Source organism: Alnus glutinosa, chromosome 2 (assembly GCF_958979055.1).
Source record: "Alnus glutinosa chromosome 2, dhAlnGlut1.1, whole genome shotgun sequence".
In the NCBI taxonomy this organism is placed as follows: domain Eukaryota; kingdom Viridiplantae; phylum Streptophyta; class Magnoliopsida; order Fagales; family Betulaceae; genus Alnus; species Alnus glutinosa.
This window is the reverse complement of record NC_084887.1, coordinates 5,188,424-5,208,683: the sequence shown is the minus strand read 5'-3', so window position 1 is coordinate 5,208,683 and position 20,260 is coordinate 5,188,424. Positions and strand designations below refer to the sequence as shown.

The following is a 20,260-nucleotide window of genomic DNA, read 5'->3' as shown; positions in this document are numbered from 1 at the left end:
GTAAAAAAAATAAAATCATTAAATCACATACAGACATATTTATTTTTTTATATTTTAAGTATGATAGCTGGCTATCAACAATTGACAGATGGACACCTCCTGTTCTTTTTTTATTTATTGGTTTCTCAAAAAACATGTAATCGGGTGCTTTCCTCTCCATCTGTTTTTCTGTTCCGAGCCCATGTGGCGGGCTATTATTGGTAGGTGTAAAAGAGCTGGTTTACACTACGACCTAATGAGAAATGCTAGACTTTTCAACATTTATTAAAATAATAAATCATATGAGATTGTGACACACCATTTGAAAACCAAATTTTATTTTATTATTATTATTTTTTTTAAATGTGTAGCATTCTTCCTTCCCAATAAAGTTAAAACTCTTAGGTAAATGCATCCGATGAAAACATTATTTAACTGATTTACTAAGCAGACCAGCAAAGTGAGTGGCAATTCCTTTCTCCAATAATCTTAAAATTATTATAAATTTTGATCTAATTTTAAGTGCTACATCAATTTTGAGGATAAAAGAATGGCACAAAGATGATATGGGAGAGAAAGAGAAAGACCTTTTATTGGGTCTCATGGGTACTCTTGGGCTCATGTGTCTATGGGGCCTTATTCAAGGCTTCCTTCGGCTTCTGTTGGGCTTTTCCGGGCCTTTGGTGATTGTAGGCTTTGTATTTTGACCGGTTCTGTATCGTGGCTGTGCAAGGGTGACTGAGGGTGGTTATTCTGCTGCTTTGTGCTGTGTGCAGGGGTGGGGGTGGTGTGGCCGTGCGAAGAGCGGTACGGTAGTTGAATGGCGTTTTCGTCTCCGGTGGTGGTGAGCGGCCGTGGGAGGCGTTTGCCGTGCGCTAAGGTGCTGAAAGTTGTTGCGATGGCAGTGGGCCGGGCGTGGGGGAGCGAAATGTGACCGGTGAATCAGCATCCGTGCGAAGCTGACCGGCGCTGTGGAAGGCCGTGTGTGGCGGCGCAAGGTAGGGAGCTGTTCAGCAAGGTGATATGCGGTTTTGTGAGAATTTGGAGGAGAAGACAAGTGGTGTTTGGCTACAGGTTTGAGTTCTTACCCTTGTTCCAGTTTGAGGATAGCCTATTCTAGTTTTTTTTTTATATATATATATATATATATATATATATATATATATTTTTTTTTTTTTCACTTTCTCTTAAAAAAAAAAAAACATCTCCTTCAAAACATTATAATTTTTTTTCATTTTTTACATCACACCAACAATTTTTTATTATTATTTAAATAAAAAATCCACTACAATACATTATTATTATTATTATTTTTTTTTCATTTTTCTATATAAATTCTTTCACTTTATATCACATCTATCACTTTTTACTATTGCTAAAAAAAAATAAAAAAATAAAAAAATTTCTCCTCCTACTTGAGGGGAAGGAGTTGCCAACAAGGCCCTGATTTTGATTTGTGGTGATACTTGGGGTTGTTTGGCTACAGGATTAAGACGGTTGTTATTTAGGTTTTCCTGAAAATTAGGAGTGAGATGTGTTGTTTGTGAGGAATTCGGCATGTCACATAGATGTTCATCAAGTGTCCATTAAATAAGAGTAATGATTCACTACCACCTAAATATACAACTTTTCACCACCTTGTCTATGTGGCAAGGTGGTCCCCCACTTTAATTTATTTTTAAAAAATAAAAAAACTCAAAAAGTAGTGGGGGACCACCTTGCCACATAGGCAAGGTGGTGAAAAGTTGTATATTTAGGTGGCATTGAATCATTACTCATTAAATAATGATGTGGCTTTTAAAATCATCGTTTGATCATTTGATTAATCACATGCCCAATATTGATTTTAAAAGCCACATAATTATTTGATGGACACTTGATTGACATTTATATGACATGTAGAATTACTCGTTATTTATACACAACACATTTTTTTGTACACACTTACATTTGGTGTGAGATTCATGCATGTGAGATGGGTCTCACATGCATGAGTCCCAAACCAAATGTGAGTGTGTATAAAATGTGTACAAATTTCATTTGCCTTTGCCATTAGGAATAGCTTTGTTTTTGTGAAGGAAAAAAAGGAGAGAGAGAGAGAGAGAGAGAGAGAGAGAGAGAGAGAGAGAGAGAGAAAGCTTCACTCAAGTTGTGAATTAGCTTGAAATATATTGAACAACTAAAGGAATTGATTGATGACTCCATTAAACGAGCCATCTACTGATCCCTTGACCGTCAAGGGATGGGAGCGAGTTTTGGGACAGTCGGGCATCTAGTTTCACCAGAAGTACGATGGCGAGAAGAGCAAGAATACAAAGTTTCACATGTAAAAGTGGAGTTCCCATGTTGTGATGGTAGAGATCCCTCTGGTTGGGTATCGCAAGCATAACACTATTTTTGATTTTATCAGACGTCAAAAATATCAAAGGTTGACATTGCAGCTAATAATCTTGAATGGAAGGTATTAGAGTGGTTTGATTTGTTGGTAGCATGCCATGGAGAGTCAAGTTGGAAGGTATTAGAGTGATGATAAATTGTTTTCCTTAATGAGTGTAGGGTGCACAGTTAATGAAAAACTAGTTGAGTTACCGCCTCTACAATCTGATGAAGAAGCATCTTATGATGGGATTTGGCAAGGATTTATTGGAAGGGAATTGCTACAACAAAGTCCAATGACTACAAAGAAGTGCTTGCTCCAAATTGTGAGAGTCGATTACGTGTATAGATTCTTCTATGGTTCTCCTGATAAAACAAGAAATATTAAAAAAAATTCCTTTGGTTCCTCTTCAATGGCGCTTCATTCCTGAGATGATGCATTTAATGAAGACATGGTGGCCGCCATGGGATCGAGGACAGGATCGGAGACATGTTTAATTAATAATCAACATTGAGAGCAATGTTGTTTTCAAGGGTGGGGGAATGTTAAGATTATTTCCTTAATAAGTTGTATTAGTATATTTGATTTTATTTCCCTAATAGGCTAAACCCTAGATTTTCTTACCTAAATACGTCCTGCTTTATTCTATAAATTCAGTGCAGATGCCATATGGCAAATCAATCAATAAAAACATCAATTACTTTATGCAACAATTGGAGGTTGATCCCCTCAAAGTGATCAATTGGAGGTTCGATACCCTCGAATCCTTTAATTTCTATATTTTCTTATTTTCAATTGATAGAAACTCTTGGGTTCCTATAACCACAGCACCCTATACATGGTTCTTACTGGGTTTAGTGTGGAAAAAAAATCAGTGTGAGTGATATCCTAATTTCGAATAAAGAACCCTTAATTGAGAGAAAATGGCATTTAGAATTTTGTTTGTCATCAATGAAATGTGAGAGGAAATGATACATTGAATAAAAAGAACTTGATTGGGTGATTTTGTATGAGATCAGAATAGATAAAGAACCCTTCACTCTATATAATTTAAAAGATGTTGAATTTCTAATTACTTCTACATTGGAAATGACACATTGAATAAAAAGAACTTGATTGGGTGATTTTGCATGAGATCAGAATAGAAGAACCCCTCACTCTATATAATTTAAAAGATGTTGAATTTCTAATTACTTCTACATTCTTAGCGTGTCTTTAATGTGCTTAATAATTGGCAGATGGGGGAGCTTGTAGCTGAGAAACATGTTCAATACATTTTATCCGTAGAAAAGGTTTGCTTCATATATTTACTTTGTTTTTCAGTTATTTAAGTACATCTTGAATTGCTCACATGACTCTGTTATCATTTATACCTAAAATTCTTATTTTTTTTTTACTCAGAGAAAGGATGATTTAGTATCTGTTGTGATGGAACATCTGAGAATGAATGGGACATATTGGGGTTTGACAACTCTGGATCTTCTAGGAAAGCTTGACACCGTAGATGTTGATGAGGTTGTTTCATGGGTCATGGAATGCCAGCACGAGTCAGGTTTTATATGGGTGCCTTTTTTTTTTGATGAATGAATTTCTATTAACAACAAAACAAAGTACACAACACACTCCAGCAGAAAACCTGCTAGAACTCTAGATGCCAACTAGGCACCTTGCAAACCAACGTCAAAATTCCAATACAGACACCAAATGAACCATTCAGCTAACAATCAGCCTACAAAAAAAGGTCACCAGCAGCCATACAACTCTGCAACTACGAACCAATTACAATTAGAAAACATACAATTCATTAACAACTCGACATATCAACAGAGAGCAAAATTCAAAAAACTGCAACTAATCTTCACATCAGCTGAAAGGCTAAACTGCACAGTAGCACATTCTGATGCCTCTGCATATTTTGATTTGCCAAGCAACAACTCTGCACAGCAACATTCTGCTTCCTCTACAGTTTCTGCAGCCACTTGAATCTTCATCAGCAACCAGACAGAGACCATCAAACAATCCTCTAACAATCAGAAAAGACAGGATAGCTTAATAAAAAAAAAAAAAAGCAACATGCAACAGCTACAAAAGACTAGCTATTACACAGGTTCCAGAAACCAGATCCAGCAGAGGCCATCCCTGCCTCAAATTCCAGAAATCAGCTACAACAGAAACCAACAGCAAATCAAAACCTCTTGTTAACTCAGAATAGTTGATGGAATACTCCAACTACTACAAATGGCCACATTCTCCTCTTTCATCTTGAATTTACCCTTTCCCATAATTCTAATTCTAACTTCCCAAAAAAATTTCTTTTAAAATTTTTCTTCCGAGTTCAAATGATTTCCAAATTTCACATCATTTTGATGTCTCCATGTGCTGTACACTGCGGAGCCCCATGCCAATTTACACACCACAGCCTTCAACTTTTTACCTAGCCATTCTCCAATGCCTTTCCTTAAAATATCCTCCCAATTTATAGGAATATTAACCTGTAGGCATCTCTGCATTACTGCCCTCCATATCCTCCTACTAAAACCATAACAAAAACATAAATGATCACGGCATTCAATAATATTTCTACAAATCAGACAATTGACATCAACTTTTGCTCCCCATTTTAGCAATCTATCCCCAGTTATAAGTCCATCTCTTATTGCCACCCACAGAATGAATGCATGCTTATGTATTGCCATTGAGAACCATACCAGTTTCCACCAATCTTCACCCTTAACTCTTCCCACGTCCTCGTGCTAGTGCATTTAGTTGATTTTGAAGCTAACCATATAGGGATATCATTATTTACCCTCCTTACCATGGTTAACTTGCTTTTAATGTAACAAAATTTTCAGATTTAGCCAGCAACCAATCCCATTCTTCCCCTTTAATAACACTTGACAATTTGTCAAGTTGTGTTCTGTTGCATGTTTCATGAGTTAGAATTCGTTGTCCGATGGTTCCCCCTTAAGATTTCTCTTCTTCCTATATGAGAATTTTGATATCGCTATAACCATTCAATAAGTGGAACTAATCATTAAATTACAAGCTTTCTAAAGCCTGTAAACAAAAAAAAAGAAAGAAAAGAAAAATGTAGATGATTATAGTGATGAAGCAGATGATGACACTTAGCTTTGCTGGTGGGTTTGGTGGTAACATTGGACATGACCCTCACATACTGTATACTCTAAGTGCCGTACAGATTTTGGCCCTTTTTGGCAAGCTAAATGTTCTTGACGTTGATAAGGTGACTAATTGTATCCTCTGGCATACTGATCGGTGGACTTTAAAATTGTTCAAACTTGACGAGAGAACTTCTATATAATATCATATCATATTAAATAGTGCTTTGTTTTTATTTTTTTGAAAGTTTGTTGTAGCTGCAGTTTTTATAACTTTTGCAACTCTTTGTACATCCAGATATCCATGCTAGTTAACTGTTAGTTTCAATTTGTGTATCTTGTTGATATTTAATGTTGGGTGGAATTTCCAGTTTTACTGCTCAGGTGTGAAACAGAGACATAGATAGGCTCTATATAAGAGATTTTAAGCATTGACAATACTTACTATTTATACCAACAATATAAAGCATTGTATATCTACTGTTTCTTGTGGTTCTTAATATTTAAGTCAGATATTGCTGGGCTGCAAAATGAAGATGGATCTTTTTCAGGGGACATGTGGGGTGAAGTTGATACACGGTATTCATTGTAGTTTGGGAGATATTCCCTTCTGCTTCGTTATTTGGCATGTCATTGTTTTGGAAGTTAGCATCTTTGCAATTATATTTTACCAAACCAATTCTTTTTCCTACAGGTTCTCTTATATTTCTCTTTGTTGTCTCTCAATATTACGTTGTTTAAATAAAATCAATGTGGAGAAGGCTGTGAGCTACATCGTAAGCTGTAAAAATTTGTATGGTGGATTTGGAAGCACGCCTGGTGGGGAGTCCCATTTAGGGCAAAGTATGTTAGACATTTAATGCATAATCTGTGTGAAGTTTAACTTTCTGACTAGTACTAGATGAATCAAGTGTGTTGTGTCAGTCTTTATTTCTTTGTTGGTCGTATCAGGGTGGAACAACTGTTCAGATTTTGCATCTATTTGAAAGAGTGTTTGTAGCTTTTGCTCAGAAGATTCTTACTGGTTTCTCAGATTCAATCACTGACAATCAATTTTAAATTTTGCATCTTGTTAGTGCAAACCTCCATGCTTGATGGGAAGCCATTTCCTCTATTTTTTCTTTTCTTTTCTTTTTTTTTGGTCCAACAGTAATCTACAATAACTCATGCTTCTGTCTGAATAAATTAAAAGTGGAGGTTGCTTAGGCTCACATTATTCTGCCTATAGATTACTAGTATTGCAGAAAGCTCTGTGAAGTGGAGGTTGCTGTAAAACGGTTTCTTATTGTGTAGGGATGTACATGAGCTGTCTGCTCAAGCCACTTGTTTATCTCACGAGCAATGTTGAGTTAGCTGCTTCTTGAGCTAGTTATGGTAGAGCTGACTACCTTATCTTTTTAAGATTTGAAATTAAGTTCAGTTCTTTAGGTCAGAGGTCAGTACGTAAGTTATTTTAGTGCTCCATGCCAAACTGAGATTGTGTGAAGTTTGAGTAGCTTGGTTTGTTTTATAACCCTGTCCCACATACATCACACAGTAATTCAGTAGCTGGTGCTATAATCGAAAGTATAAGTAATGAAATAGAAGAAACACTAGAAAACATGTGATTTCTCTCTGCGTGACACCATTCACAGATAAATCTCAACTGAGCTTGCACTATAACTTTAAGCTGCAACTTTGAAATAATGGACATTTTTCCTCTTTTCCTTTACCAAGTGCCTCACTTTTCATTGGAGTTGGATATTTGAGATTCAATCAAAATGCTTGAAACTCTTCATGTCATTTCGGCCTGTGTTCTTAAAACTTTTTAAACTAAATAAGTAGACTTAACAGTGTTGAACATCAGTCAATTCAAGCTGAAGTTGATACATAGGTGGTAGTTATTAGTGTTCTCCTGCATAAGCTGTGTAAATGTAAAAATTGAACGGTTATTTTTTAAGTTTTCTGCATGTCAAATTTAGACTTGAAATTATGCCCTATATTGTCTGCACATCAAACCTAAGAGGTAATTTGCCATATCTATAGTGTTAGGTTCTTAATATCCTGTGTACAATTATGCTTTTTTTTTGTCTGGATGTCAAATCTAGTACTTGGACTCTAATGAAATTCTTCTCACTGTAGTTTTCTGTTGTGTGGGTGCACTTGCATTAACGGGATTGTTGCATCATATTGACAAGGACCTTCTTGGATGGTGGTTATGCGAGCGGCAAGTTAAATCTGGAGGTCTGAATGGCCGTCCTGAGAAACTTCCTGATCTGGGTTTATTTTGTATTTATTTATTATTTATAATAATTATCCTTTTGATTGAGACTTAATTTTCCAAACATAGGACATTTTAGTAGTCTTCCTCATTGATTCTGTTGCACCAATTCAGGTCTGCTACTCGTGGTGGGTTCTTTCTAGCTTGATCATGATAGACAGGGTTCATTGGATCAATAAAGAAAAGCTTGTTCAGTTCATCATAGACTGCCAGGTCTGAATGGGCTACTCTGTAGATTCAGATTGTACCTGTTCGGAACTCTGGGCTGTTAGTCCTGTGTTTTATTTCTGCATGTTTGTTTGAATGCTTTTAAGTTCTCTGAGATGTTGTACTTTGTCAAAAATCTCAGGATACGGAAAATGGGGGTATATCTGATAGACCGGATGATGCCGTGGATGTCTACCATACTTACTTTGGGTTGGCTGGTAACTAAATGCTGCCTTACTGCCTTTTGGGCCTCTCATTTTCTGTTTCTGACCTATGCATATGGCATGTGTTGAATCTTTGAAAATGTTTGTGATGCTCATTTTGAATTTTTTGTTTTTGTTTTTTAAGTATGTTGAACTTTGAGTTGAATCACCATTTCATGTTCCCGCTCATTCATTCATTAAGGACTAATAGAACCTGCTTAAAAATGGGAGATCTTTACGGCTAGAAACTGATACAGTTTCTTACTATTTAATCTATAGGGAGGGTTGGGGTAGGAGACTACAGAGGTGTTTCCAAATCCTTCATAGATTCATTATGTACAACTGTTCTGTATCCATTTTTCCTTTCACATGATGTTTGGCTTTTTTATTAGAGGTTGCTAGTTTCTGTAGTCACAAGGTTTTAGGTGTCATTTAAAAACGCACTCCTTTACGTGCGATTAGAAAATGTAGATTTTTCAACGTTTTCAAACCGCTATTTTTTAAAAACATACTCTCAAATGAGACACTTTTTGCGATTTTGTTTAAAAATACACTTTTGGCCTACGAAATTGCAAGGCCAAAAAACTCTCAAGTCGTTTCAAGTTGTCTATTTATCAAATCTAGAGTCATTCAATTTATCAAATCTAAAGTTGTTCATCTTTGTTGTTGCAGGACTTTCACTTCTCCAATATCCAGGATTGAAAGCCATAGATCCAGCTTATGCATTGCCTGTTGATGTTGTAAACAGAATTTTCTTTGGCAAATAACTCTTAGTCACTTGAAGCAATTTGGTACCTTTTTGTTTCTCTGATAACATTAAGGACATTAAGATTTTATTGCTACATATTATATAAAGCTTCTCCTGTGCTGTTTTCAGTATATTCACATGTAGATGGGCCTGAAACTATGGTTTTCGCTGCTTCTTTCTAGCGCTTGGCTCTTGAAAGATAACTGGTTCATGTCTGTGTTATATATATTGATGGTTTTCAAACCAATGTAAACACTTCTCACCTTAAATATCACGTTAAAACACTTTTTCAAATGAAAAGTTCTTTCTAATAAGCTTTATTTTTCAACGCAGTTCCAAACAGGTTCTTAACATTTACGGGCTTCAAATTAGAAAGCTTAGAACATAGCTAATCATACCATAAAATAAGGCTAGTTTGAGGTCAATTTTTGCATGACTATACACTCTGAATATACAATGAGTAGATGCAATTTTTAGGAATTAGGTTTTCAAGGAGAATCAAATTCTTATTACTAGTATTGATAGTAATTGTTCCTAATATCACTATTATAGAATTATTGTTATTTTTTGGCGTGCTCTTGCCTCACAACTACAACGGTATGGGGCAGCAACTCCTGCCAACAATTATATTCTCCAAACCAAACAAAAGGAGAACTCATTATTTCTAAGTTTTAATTAATTGACATGATATTCAAATTCAGCCATTCAAGCCAACATTTTTCTCATCTTATTTAGCATACTAAGTTCACAAATATTACTTATGTGAATAAAAACTTAATCATTATTGAGTGTTGTTAAGGGATTGCAATTTTTATTACAAGTTCTTTGCAATCTGACGTGGTAGTCCACGTGGCACTACCATGTCAACCATAGTCAAATTAATACAACAGATATTAAAGCAACAATCTTGGAGAGAAAACTTACTTGAAATAATTGATCTTTATTGGTGGAGAATAAAGTTCATTATACAATACTTGAAAAATTACAAACAAAAGGAAAGGATTTTTTATATACTACAGAGGAGAAAGATTGAGACAAGGTTTGAAGGCTTTGGATCTCTAAATATTTGAATTCGTGCTTCTTTTATAATTGTAAAAAGTGTTAGATAATTGAGCTCACATGACAAACAATAATTTGATACGTAAATAATTGTAGAGGATCTTGATCCAATTGATTTTGTCTTTAAAAGCAAAGATGCTTCATAATTGGTTTGAAAATGTAGATTTCTTGATAATTGCGGAGAATAATTATCTGAAAAGCAACGGTAATTGCTTGAGGACTGAAAGGAAAAGAATTGCCTGAAAATTGGAGATTTTTTATTTTATTTCCATAATTATTGGCGGAGACTTTTATCCCATATTTGCTTCATTGCATCTAATTCAAATGATGATAATCTTCTATTGCCAGTAATAATCCTCATATGGGTCTTGGAAGTATTGGAATAAATGAATAATTGCAGAATTAAAGAAGCTGTTGAGGCCATGGTGATTTCTTCATCTCTTGAAAATTGTGACACATCCTTGAGTAATTGTCTTTTGTATTCTCTTTTGGCATTGCATAATGCATAGGTACATTCTAATTCAACTCTTTGAATAACGTGATAAATTTGATTTTGACAAACGTGCTAATTTTACATGGACTGTCACATCAATTTATAAACAGTTATAGTAAAAACTGTATTATTCCAAGTATTACATTCTAAATCAACTCTTTGAATAACGTAATAAATTTGATTCTCCTGGACGCACTAATCTCACATATATAAACTGCCACATCAATTTGTAAAGAGTTATAGTAAAAACTATAGTATCCCAAATATTTTTTTACGTGAAAAGATTTTTTTTTTTTAAAAAAGATAAAAAAACATATGATTAAAAGAAAAATTATGACTTTTTAAAGTTTTAATTTAATTCAATTTCAAATTTTTTTTAACTCTAATTTCTCGTTGTCAATGAAATCATAAAAGAATTTTGCCTCAAACAAACAATTGAATATAAAGTTATGGTCTTGGAAATTGTTTTACTATTTTTTTTTCTCAGCCTAAAAAAAAAAAAAAAACTTAATTAATTTTGCAGTTTAAACCCACTGGTCCAAAAACCCTAAAAATGGTATGCTATAAAACCCCAACACACTCTACTCCCACCTCTCTCTCTCGTTTGCCCTACTACGCTACGCCTCACCCACACAAACCCTAATAAACCGAAAATGGGTCGAGTAATCCGAGCACAGCGTAAGGGTGCCGGGTCGGTCTTCCGGTCCCACACCCACCACCGCAAGGGTCCGGCCCGGTTCCGATCCCTCGACTTCGGCGAGCGCAACGGCTACCTTCGCGGCGTGGTCACCGAGGTCATCCACGACCCGGGTCGGGGCGCCCCTCTGGCCCGGGTCCAGTTCCGCCACCCCTTCCGGTACAAGCTCCAGAAGGAGCTCTTCGTGGCCGCCGAGGGCATGTACACCGGCCAGTTCGTGTACTGCGGCAAGAAGGCCAACCTAATGGTCGGCAATGTGCTGCCCCTCGCGTCCATCCCAGAAGGTGCGGTGGTGTGCAACGTCGAGCACCATGTGGGCGACCGTGGGGTCTTGGCTAGGGCCTCTGGAGACTATGCCATTGTGATCAGTCACAACCCTGATAATGGGACTACCAGGTATATGCGATTTCCTCTCGCTTTTTGAATCTGATTTTTTGGGTTTTTGTTGTTTCGGTTTGATGGGTTCGAATCTGGTGATTTGCTGTGGGCAATGTTTACTCATGATTATTTGGATTTGTGATTTTTTCTTGTTAGTGGGTTTTGGTTTGTACGTATATTTTTGGTTGATGGTTGGGATTAATAATGTGATCAGGTTGTTATGACTTTGCTCGGTTTTCTCTGTTTAAAAGCTATGCCTCAATGTACAATCACGGGGGCAGAGGATTTTGGGATTACAGATGGAATTTTAGTCCTTAATTGTTGCTTGATGCTTATCTTATGTGAGGCAGAGGTCGTTATTGAAGAACTGAGAACGTCACTTTTAAATATTATAAATTTTTACAGTCAAAGGCTCTGAATTTTAATGACTCTTTGATAGATTCCAAAATGAATCAAAAGTTGAAAAATCCTGTAAGTGCAGGTTGGTGGGTCCTAAGTTTGATAAGGCAGTATTTGAGTTTTTGGTTTTGTGAGTTAGCTATGTAGCTGGTAAGCTTTCATATCAACTTGTGGAATGATTTGCTGTTCTAATGCAGATTTTGCTGTGTAACATTCATTCTATATTGAGTAATTGATGCCTGAGAAAAAATTGACGACATTCTTTGTTTGTAGTTGGCTAGTTAGGATTGTATTTGGGAATGCATCAGTCGGTAACTCTAGTTAGAGTTGGGAACATGTATACTCTGTTCTTATAAGCAATTAGCTGTTACTGACATTCTATGCGTTTCGTTTGCATCACAGTTATCTCACAATCTGTTTTAAGCCTTTTTACTCTAGTGTTGGATAAATTGGCATATCAAATAAGATGGGATTTGTTGGTGTTGATTGTTAAAGACACCATACTACTATTTCTTTTTGATGGTTCTTGATTTATTTTATTTTTTATTTTTGGGTATTCCTCTAGAATCAAGCTTCCTTCCGGCTCGAAGAAGATTGTTCCAAGTAATTGCCGAGCTATGGTTGGTCAGGTTGCTGGTGGAGGCAGGACTGAGAAGCCCATGTTGAAGGCTGGAAATGCCTATCACAAATTCAGGGTGAAGAGGAACTGCTGGCCCAAGGTTCGTGGTGTTGCCATGAATCCTGTGGAGCATCCTCATGGTGGTGGTAACCATCAGCATATTGGGCATGCAAGTACCGTTCGCCGAGATGCTCCTCCCGGGCAAAAGGTTGGTCTTATTGCAGCAAGGAGGACTGGTCGGCTCCGTGGACAAGCTGCTGCCACGGCTGCTAAAGCTGACAAGGCTTAGAGAATGTCATTTTCTAGACTTCTTTTTCATCTTATCAAAACCTTTACAAATGTTGCGAAGTTTATGTTTCCAGTTTTGAGAGTCACATTTATGTTGTGGTATTGGGTCCATCATTTTTGATAAAGGATTTATTTCAAACTGGTTGCTTTTGTTAGTTTGTTCTGAAGGGAATGATTTCGTGTTTATTTTATAGGTTTTAAGGGAACTATACCTTATAGATTATGAGGAACTTAAATATTTTCAAACATAAGGTTTGTGATTAATTCTGCTTAACTCTTTATTAATTGATGATGATTACATGATTTAAACTAAAAGGCTTGGAGATAAACTCCTACAAGGACTTATAGATCAACTCCTACAAGGACTCAATTAAAGATTGCATGGCAGTACTATAAATAATAGATAATTAAAAGACTTTGACTTAAATAGGTAACTATAACTGTCATAATTTAATTAAGGAAAAAATTGTAGTTTAGGTTCTCAAACTGTCGGCTGTTTTGCAAGTAGCCCAACGAATTACTAACGTTTGGACTCTGGCCCTCCAAACTACCAAAATGTTTCAAAAAATGCTCATTTTGTCAAAATATGCACATAATACTCATGCCATGTGTTATTTTTCAATTAAAACTATTAAAAAACAAAAAAACTAAAAAAAAAAAATTAAAAAAAATTAAAAGACTAAAAAAAACTAAAACTTTATTTTATTTTATTTTTTTAAAAAAATAGGTGTTTGGGGGTGGCCTGCGAGCCACCCCAGAGGTTATTTCACCCTAAACCCTAAAGAACAAAAAACACCCTTGAGTCTCATCTCATTCTCTTATTCCATCTAACTCTCAACCTCTCTCTCACGTCGCCAGCATCGAACTCATTTCTCTCTCTCTCTTTCTCTCGTCGCCGCATTGCCTCCTCTCCCTCGCCGAACTGCGCATCCCTGCATCCAAGTATCAACTGATTGCATATCTTTTAAGTTCAAGGCTGAATCTCCATTCTCTCTCTGTTTCCTCTCTTGGGTTAGTTGGGTTTTTATGCTTTAATGTTAAGTTTTGAAGAAGATCTATCTGGGTTTTGTATGTTGACGAGCTTAATTGATTTTTTGAAGACTATATGATGTTTCGTTTATTTATTTATTATTTTTGATGTTTCGTTTAATTTGATTGTTGAGGAATGGTTGTTTGAATCTTTTGGGTTGAGCTTAAATGGATGATTTTGATGTACCCATTTTATGATGAAGTTAATTGCTAATAGATTATGGAAATTGTCCCTATCTTTTTGGATGTTACGAATTGGTCCCAAGTTATGGTTAGAATATGGATAATAGTTTCGGATTGATTCTTTTTGGTGTGGCCGATCGAAAGAAAAATGGTAGAGAGTTGGGTGTACGTAATTGTTGTGGGTATTGGGATTGTGAACTTGGGTCGGTTTGATTGTTTGTGTTTGGTGCTAAATTGGAGTTTTGGGGGGCTTTAAGATTAAAGCTTTTGGGGTTGATTTCTGTATCAAAATGCTGTCTTTTGGGTCTGCATGGTGTAGTTACTTGTCATCGAGACTAATTCACTTGTCAGTAGCATGTGGACTGCAGGAAATTTAGCCAAGTGGTGCACTTTATTTAGCAATTTCAGTTTAAGTCAATTCTTTGCGTCGATTTATGGTGCTTACTTGTAAGTAACACTAGTTCTAAGTTGATTTTGTACTCACTTAAGATAATCACATGTTAATTAAGGATATTTAATTTAGCATAGTTCCTGCACCCTCTTAGCCGATTGCAGTTCTAGTCAATTCTTTGGGTCTATTTGAGGTGTTTACTCGTCATGACTAATTTACTTATTGGTAATATTAATTCTTGGTAACATGTGTGTGTATGTGCACGCTGGCCTTTTCTCTTTGCTTTAATTATAACTCCAGGTTGTACCCATTTGATATGGTTATACAGTAAGTCCAAAACTATGTTAACCAAATTTATCCTAGTCGATTCTGTGGTAATACTAATTTGACATAATTTCTTTAACTTTTTTGGTCTTTGATCTTGCTTTACTTTCTTTCAGTATTTTTGAATTGATATGTGGACTATAAAACAAAACTACCTGTCTTGAAAAATGCAGAAATTAGGACTTTATTATTAGAATAGATTGTATCTAATATGTTTTTCTGGTTGATTGTTAAATATATTTTTGGGGTAATTACCTTTTCCCCCTATGAACTACCAAAAAATGCGCTATGCCCCTATGAACTACCAACTCGATCAAAATAGAGCATTCAACTACCAAAGACAACCATTTTTCCTCTTTCCGTCAGTCAAAGGGGTTAAAACAAATGGTCAACGGGTCATGTGCCGTTTTACATGGGGGCATGTTGGAAGATGGTGGTAGTTTATGGGAGGAAAAGGTAATTATCCCTATATTTTATTATCTATCTAATAACATTGGAGGACACTTTAGTTATGCAACCAATCCTGTTATGGTAGAGGACAATCCTGAAACACATTTTTCTGTAAATGTTGGAATCCCCGTATCTTCCCTCCAGTATAACAGTTACAATATAAAAACCACCTGTGAATCAATTCATTGTATGGAATCACTTCAAAAGAGTGGAATCAGTAGACAAGGAGAACCTTAAAGTTATGTGCAATCACTGCAATAGGTTGATAGGGTGTCACTGTAAGAGAAATGACACTTCACCCATGATGACCCACCTTACCTCTAATTGCCCAAACATTATTGCAAATGTCATTTAAGAAAACGGTAGAAGGCACTAGTGGTAACCAAATGGGATTCATGAAGTATGATTCGAACAATTTAAGAAATTTGGTTGTTCAGTATTGGATCCCTTTAGGAGTTTATTGTCTCTACTTACCGTTGATGCCTTGATTTGCACACAAGATTGGTTAAAGAACCATTCAATCAACAATGAGGAAGAGTTGGAAGACTTTATGGAAAGATATGATGAGCATGGTAAATGTTTATGGATTAATTAATTATAAATTCATTTCACTTCATTTTCATTATTTATTTAACTCAAACTTTTTCTATTGTAGATGAGCTTCACAATCAACCTTCAAATTCAAGGACTGAAACATCTAATGTCTAGAGGAAGGTTATCATTTTTTGACTTTTCATGTTATTTATATTACAATACAATTGCTTAGTTTGTCAATTTTTTTAAGTTTATAATATTTCTTGTTGTTATCTCTATAGGATTTTGCTAGAAGGCCAAATGAGAGTCATATCGTCGTTTTTTTTTTTTTTTTTGTTATTGTCTTATTGATTAAATTTCTCTACTAAACTTTATTTGTTTGTATTTGTTTGAATCCACTTGAGTGGAAGTGGAAGTGGAAGTGAAAGTGGATGGAAGTGGAAGTGGAAGTGGAAGTGAAAGTGTTTATGTTGGGTTTGATTATTTTTTCATTTATATGTTGAGTGTGGGTGTGGACTATAGATATAATTGTTTTGGGTTGTTGATTTTTTGATGTTCTGAATTTTCATGGATTATGAATTTTCATTTATATGATTGTCAAGTAAATAAACTAATATTACCACTCATAATATATAGACATTTTGACACCAACAAAAAAAATATGTATCATACATTTAAAGCTTTGAAAACTGAAAACTAAAAAAAAAAAATAGGGCCAAAAAAAGTCCAAAACAGATCCAACACAAAAGGCCAAAAAAAAGAAAAAGAAAAAGAAAAAGAAAAAAAGGGTTAGCGGTTATAACCTCCAACCGGTGGTTGTTAACTTTTGATAACCGCTTTTTCACCCCTAGTTTGTCCCTCTCAAACCTTCTACGAGTAAATGACAATCGTTTTGTCCACTCCAAACCTTTGTTCTACATAAACTCTCATTTTGAACTCTTAAGGCGTGCCTTGCAAAGATTTTTACCTTTACTTTTACTTTTACTTTTACTCTCTTTCTTTTTTTTTCTTTTTTTAACTTTAGAATATTATAATTTTTTTATTTTTAATATCACAACAATCACTTTTTATTTTTATTCAAACAAAAATACTCGTTACAAAATAAAGCTGGTAAATTATGTATAGCCAGTGAGAGAATGAATATACTTTATGCATTACTTGACAATAATGGATTTACATGATGAGGAGGCATACACAAAAATCCTAGGTTTAATAATTAACCTAGTACATATGTTCCCTATAGGACATTCACTCACAAATTATTGAGGTCCTACAGATATATAGATCGAGCTTCACGCCTTCCTATGGAAATCATAAGCAAATTATATCTTAAGCTTCATGTCACTAATCCACCTATTCCCCTTATCCCACAATTTCTCCTTGCCTCATAATTTTCCAAAATATCCCATTACAAAGAAGAGACCTCTTCTTCTCCACCACAAATGTGGGCATCACTACTTCCGATGCTTTGCCACTATACCAACTTCCCATTTACAAGTTTATCAAAGAAAATCCACCAATTACCAGCCAAGCTTATGGAGTTATGATTTTGTGCAGTCCTTGAAGAATGATTATGCGGTAATTAACCATGCACATTTCTCAAACCCCCCCTCCCTTTATTTCTCCTTCTAAAGTCGAAAAATGTTTGTCTATAACTACTAAGAGACTATATTTGAACAATAATAAGATGAAAAAAATCACCAACGTCGTACGCTATATATAAATATTTATCTCAAATTGTGATTATGCAGGATGAACGATACAAAGATAGGGCAAAGAAGCTGGAGGAGGATGTGAGAAGTATGATTACTAATGAAAATGCGGACCTATTGGAAACACTTGAACTGATTGATGATATTCAACGATTAGGTTTGGGATACCGATTTGTGAGGGACATAACAAGAGCCCTTGACAACTTCGCATCTTCAAAATGCTGTAATGAAGGAATTGAGAAGAGTCTCCATGCTACTGCTCTAAGCTTTAGGCTCCTTAGACAACAAGGATATCATGTCTCTCAAGGTAATATATATATATACCTTCTATGATATCATATATGCTAATTCTCTAAGTTTTTTTTTTTTTTTTGGATGAATTAAAATGATTTCATTTCCCATGTTGATGGTACGAATGGTCATCTTAATTATAACATATTTGTATGAATTAAACACAGATGTATTTAACAGTTTCAAGGACCATAATGGCAATTTCAAGGAATGCCTTAGAAAGGATGTCAAAGGAATGTTGGGTCTATATGAAGCTTCTTATCTTGCTTTTGAAGGAGAAAACGTCTTGGAAGAGGCCATGGCATTCACAAGAATGCATCTCAAGGAACTCAAAGGAGATGTGAGCAAAAGCATGGCAGAACAAGTTAATCATGCATTGGAGGTTCCATTGCACCGTAGAATGCTAAGGCTAGAAGCTCGGTGGTATATTGAGGCATACAATAAGAGGGAAGGTGCAAATTCTCTTCTACTTGAACTTGCAAAGTTGGATTTTAACATAGTGCAGTCGGTGTTTCAAAGAGAACTTCAAGATATGTCAAGGTAAGAACTGTTTGATGTATTTATTCACATCACTAAGGCAGTCTTCTGTTAAAAGATGAAAATTGACTTTGCCATGGCTTGAATGTTAAGCCGAAACTTATTTGGCTTCACCTGGCCTATGCCATTTAGGTGGTGGGAAGAAATGGGTCTGGCAAACAACTTGAGCTTCACTAGAGATAGACTGGTGGAATGCTTCTTTTGGACAGTTGGAATAGCCTCTGAACCTCAATTAAGTAATCTTCGTAAAGGGTTAACAAAAGTGGCTGCTCTTGTAACCACCATTGACGATGTCTATGATATTTATGGTACCTTGGACGAACTAGAGCTGTTTACAGATGCTGTTGAAAGGTTAATACTTAATAGCTAGCTCTTCCCCTTCCCCTTCCGATCCCCATCCCCCTCCCGAAAAAAGAAGAAGAAAAGAACAATATTTTGTAATGACATGGAATCCCTTTTCTTTAATTGGATGAATTGACATGGAATCTCTTACTTCTTTTATGTTATGCAATTAAGCAAATCATAATTTTAATTTCCTGATTGTGTTTTCAGATGGGATGTTAGTGCCTTGAAAAATCTTCCACACTATATGAAGTTATGCTTCTTAGCTCTCTACAACACTGTTAATGAGATGGTATATGACACTCTTAAGGAGAAAGGAGAAAACATCCTTCCATACCTAACAAAAGCGGTAAAAGTAGCCATTCTATATTTTTCTTTTTCTTTTTTTACATGAATTGCATTTTGTTTGAAATATTAAATCTAATAATTTTGGAGTTTCTTCTTTTATGTTAGTGGGCTGATCTTTGCAAAGCATTCCTACAAGAAGCAAAGTGGTGTCACAACAAAGATATGCCAATCTTTAAAGACTATATTGACAATGGCTGGGTATCCGTTTCGGGGGTGGTCTTCCTTGTTCATGCTTATTTTTTCTTGAATCAAAAGTTCACAAAGGAAGCACTTGAGGGCTTAGAAAAACACCACGACCTTTTGTGTTGGCCATCAATTATTTTTCGACTTTGCAATGATTTGAGTACTTCAGCGGTATTTCTTTTTTACAGCATTTCATAGTGTCTTTTGTGTCAAATGAATTTTAAGGTCTATATCATCATTATATATTGGAACAACCACTTCACACTAACATATTTAGTTGTTTATTTGAAATACAGGGAGAGTTGAAGAGAGGTGAAACTGCAAATTCAATCCATTGCTACATGCGTGAAACTGGTGTTTCTGAGGAAGTTGCTGAGAAACACATCCGTAACATGATTGATAGGACTTGGAAAAAGATGAATGAAGAGCGAGTAGTTGATTCTCCATTTGGAGAAGGTTTAGTGGTAACAGCAATCAACCTTGCTCGGATTGCCCAATGCACATACCAATACGGCGATGGGCACGGAGCCCCAGACGTTAAAGCAAAAAATCGAATCGTATTAGTGATAATAGAGCCTGTTTAATTCAATGAGAGATAGACCCTTCTCTATCAATTACAAACATGAATGTGTGGCGAAGATGTGAGATGTCAATGAAAAACTTGTTTCCATATGCGCGTGCACATATCACATATGAAACTCAGAACATGTAGAAAAAACGTCCATAGAAATGTTGGGCACAAGTTTAATTTGCCCGAGCATTAATATTTCCGTAAGTGTAAGACATGAGTTTTAATCACATTCTAGTTTCTGTGAAAACTAGGAGCCAGCACTACAAAAAACCAAGAGTTTTGAGTCGTTTGTGGGCATAAAAATGACTCAACATGTTGCATATTAATTCTAGGTTAGATTCGTTTTAGACCTAAAATGACTCCAATTAGGTCTAAAACGACTCCAACTGCTTGGATTCATTTTAAACCAAAACAACTCTAATATGTTGGAGTCGTTTTGTAATAAAAATGACACCGAATATTTGGAGTCGTTTTCATTTAAAACGACTCTAAACAATTTGTATCATTTTGGTAAAACGACTCTAACAGTTGGAGTCGTT

General features: G+C 35.6%; 3 protein-coding genes across 3 annotated transcripts; all 3 read left to right on the top strand.

Annotated features, from left to right (window-relative positions):
• The first annotated feature begins 641 nt into the window (after positions 1-641).
• LOC133859433 (geranylgeranyl transferase type-2 subunit beta 1-like) lies at positions 642-9,024 on the top strand. The gene is made up of 10 exons (XM_062294838.1): positions 642-1,053; positions 3,595-3,648; positions 3,758-3,910; positions 5,496-5,610; positions 5,988-6,054; positions 6,170-6,318; positions 7,597-7,730; positions 7,850-7,948; positions 8,085-8,160; positions 8,818-9,024. Exons 1-10 carry the CDS (start codon positions 1,003-1,005, stop codon positions 8,910-8,912), a joined length of 993 nt encoding a protein of 330 aa, XP_062150822.1. The 5' UTR covers positions 642-1,002; the 3' UTR covers positions 8,913-9,024.
• A 2,003-nt stretch (positions 9,025-11,027) lies between these two features.
• On the top strand, positions 11,028-13,012 carry LOC133861762 (large ribosomal subunit protein uL2-like). The gene is made up of 2 exons (XM_062297561.1): positions 11,028-11,538; positions 12,485-13,012. The coding sequence occupies exons 1-2, from the start codon at positions 11,099-11,101 to the stop codon at positions 12,825-12,827; spliced, it is 783 nt and encodes a 260-aa protein (XP_062153545.1). The 5' UTR covers positions 11,028-11,098; the 3' UTR covers positions 12,828-13,012.
• Positions 13,013-13,514: 502 nt separating this feature from the next.
• On the top strand, positions 13,515-19,847 carry LOC133861345 (tricyclene synthase TPS4, chloroplastic-like). Its single transcript, XM_062297102.1, has 9 exons — positions 13,515-13,837; positions 15,704-15,775; positions 15,859-15,917; positions 17,489-17,756; positions 17,908-18,280; positions 18,410-18,628; positions 18,830-18,968; positions 19,073-19,321; positions 19,447-19,847. Exons 4-9 carry the CDS (start codon positions 17,540-17,542, stop codon positions 19,732-19,734), a joined length of 1,485 nt encoding a protein of 494 aa, XP_062153086.1. The 5' UTR covers positions 13,515-13,837; positions 15,704-15,775; positions 15,859-15,917; positions 17,489-17,539; the 3' UTR covers positions 19,735-19,847.
• The last annotated feature ends 413 nt before the right edge of the window (positions 19,848-20,260 follow it).

Excerpts from the sequence above, each read along its gene's own strand:
- LOC133859433 (XM_062294838.1), top strand. The coding sequence starts at position 1,003 with ATGCGGTTTTGTGAGAATTTGGAGGAGAAGACAAGTGGTGTTTGGCTA. Across the intron at positions 5,611-5,987 it reads CGTTGATAAGGTGACTAATT|ATATTGCTGGGCTGCAAAAT; the intron begins GTATCCTCTGGC and ends TATTTAAGTCAG. Across the intron at positions 7,949-8,084 it reads AGTTCATCATAGACTGCCAG|GATACGGAAAATGGGGGTAT; the intron begins GTCTGAATGGGC and ends CAAAAATCTCAG.
- LOC133861762 (XM_062297561.1), top strand. The coding sequence starts at position 11,099 with ATGGGTCGAGTAATCCGAGCACAGCGTAAGGGTGCCGGGTCGGTCTTC. Across the intron at positions 11,539-12,484 it reads CCTGATAATGGGACTACCAG|AATCAAGCTTCCTTCCGGCT; the intron begins GTATATGCGATT and ends GTATTCCTCTAG.
- LOC133861345 (XM_062297102.1), top strand. The coding sequence starts at position 17,540 with ATGATTACTAATGAAAATGCGGACCTATTGGAAACACTTGAACTGATT. Across the intron at positions 17,757-17,907 it reads AGGATATCATGTCTCTCAAG|ATGTATTTAACAGTTTCAAG; the intron begins GTAATATATATA and ends AATTAAACACAG. Across the intron at positions 18,629-18,829 it reads TTTACAGATGCTGTTGAAAG|ATGGGATGTTAGTGCCTTGA; the intron begins GTTAATACTTAA and ends TTGTGTTTTCAG.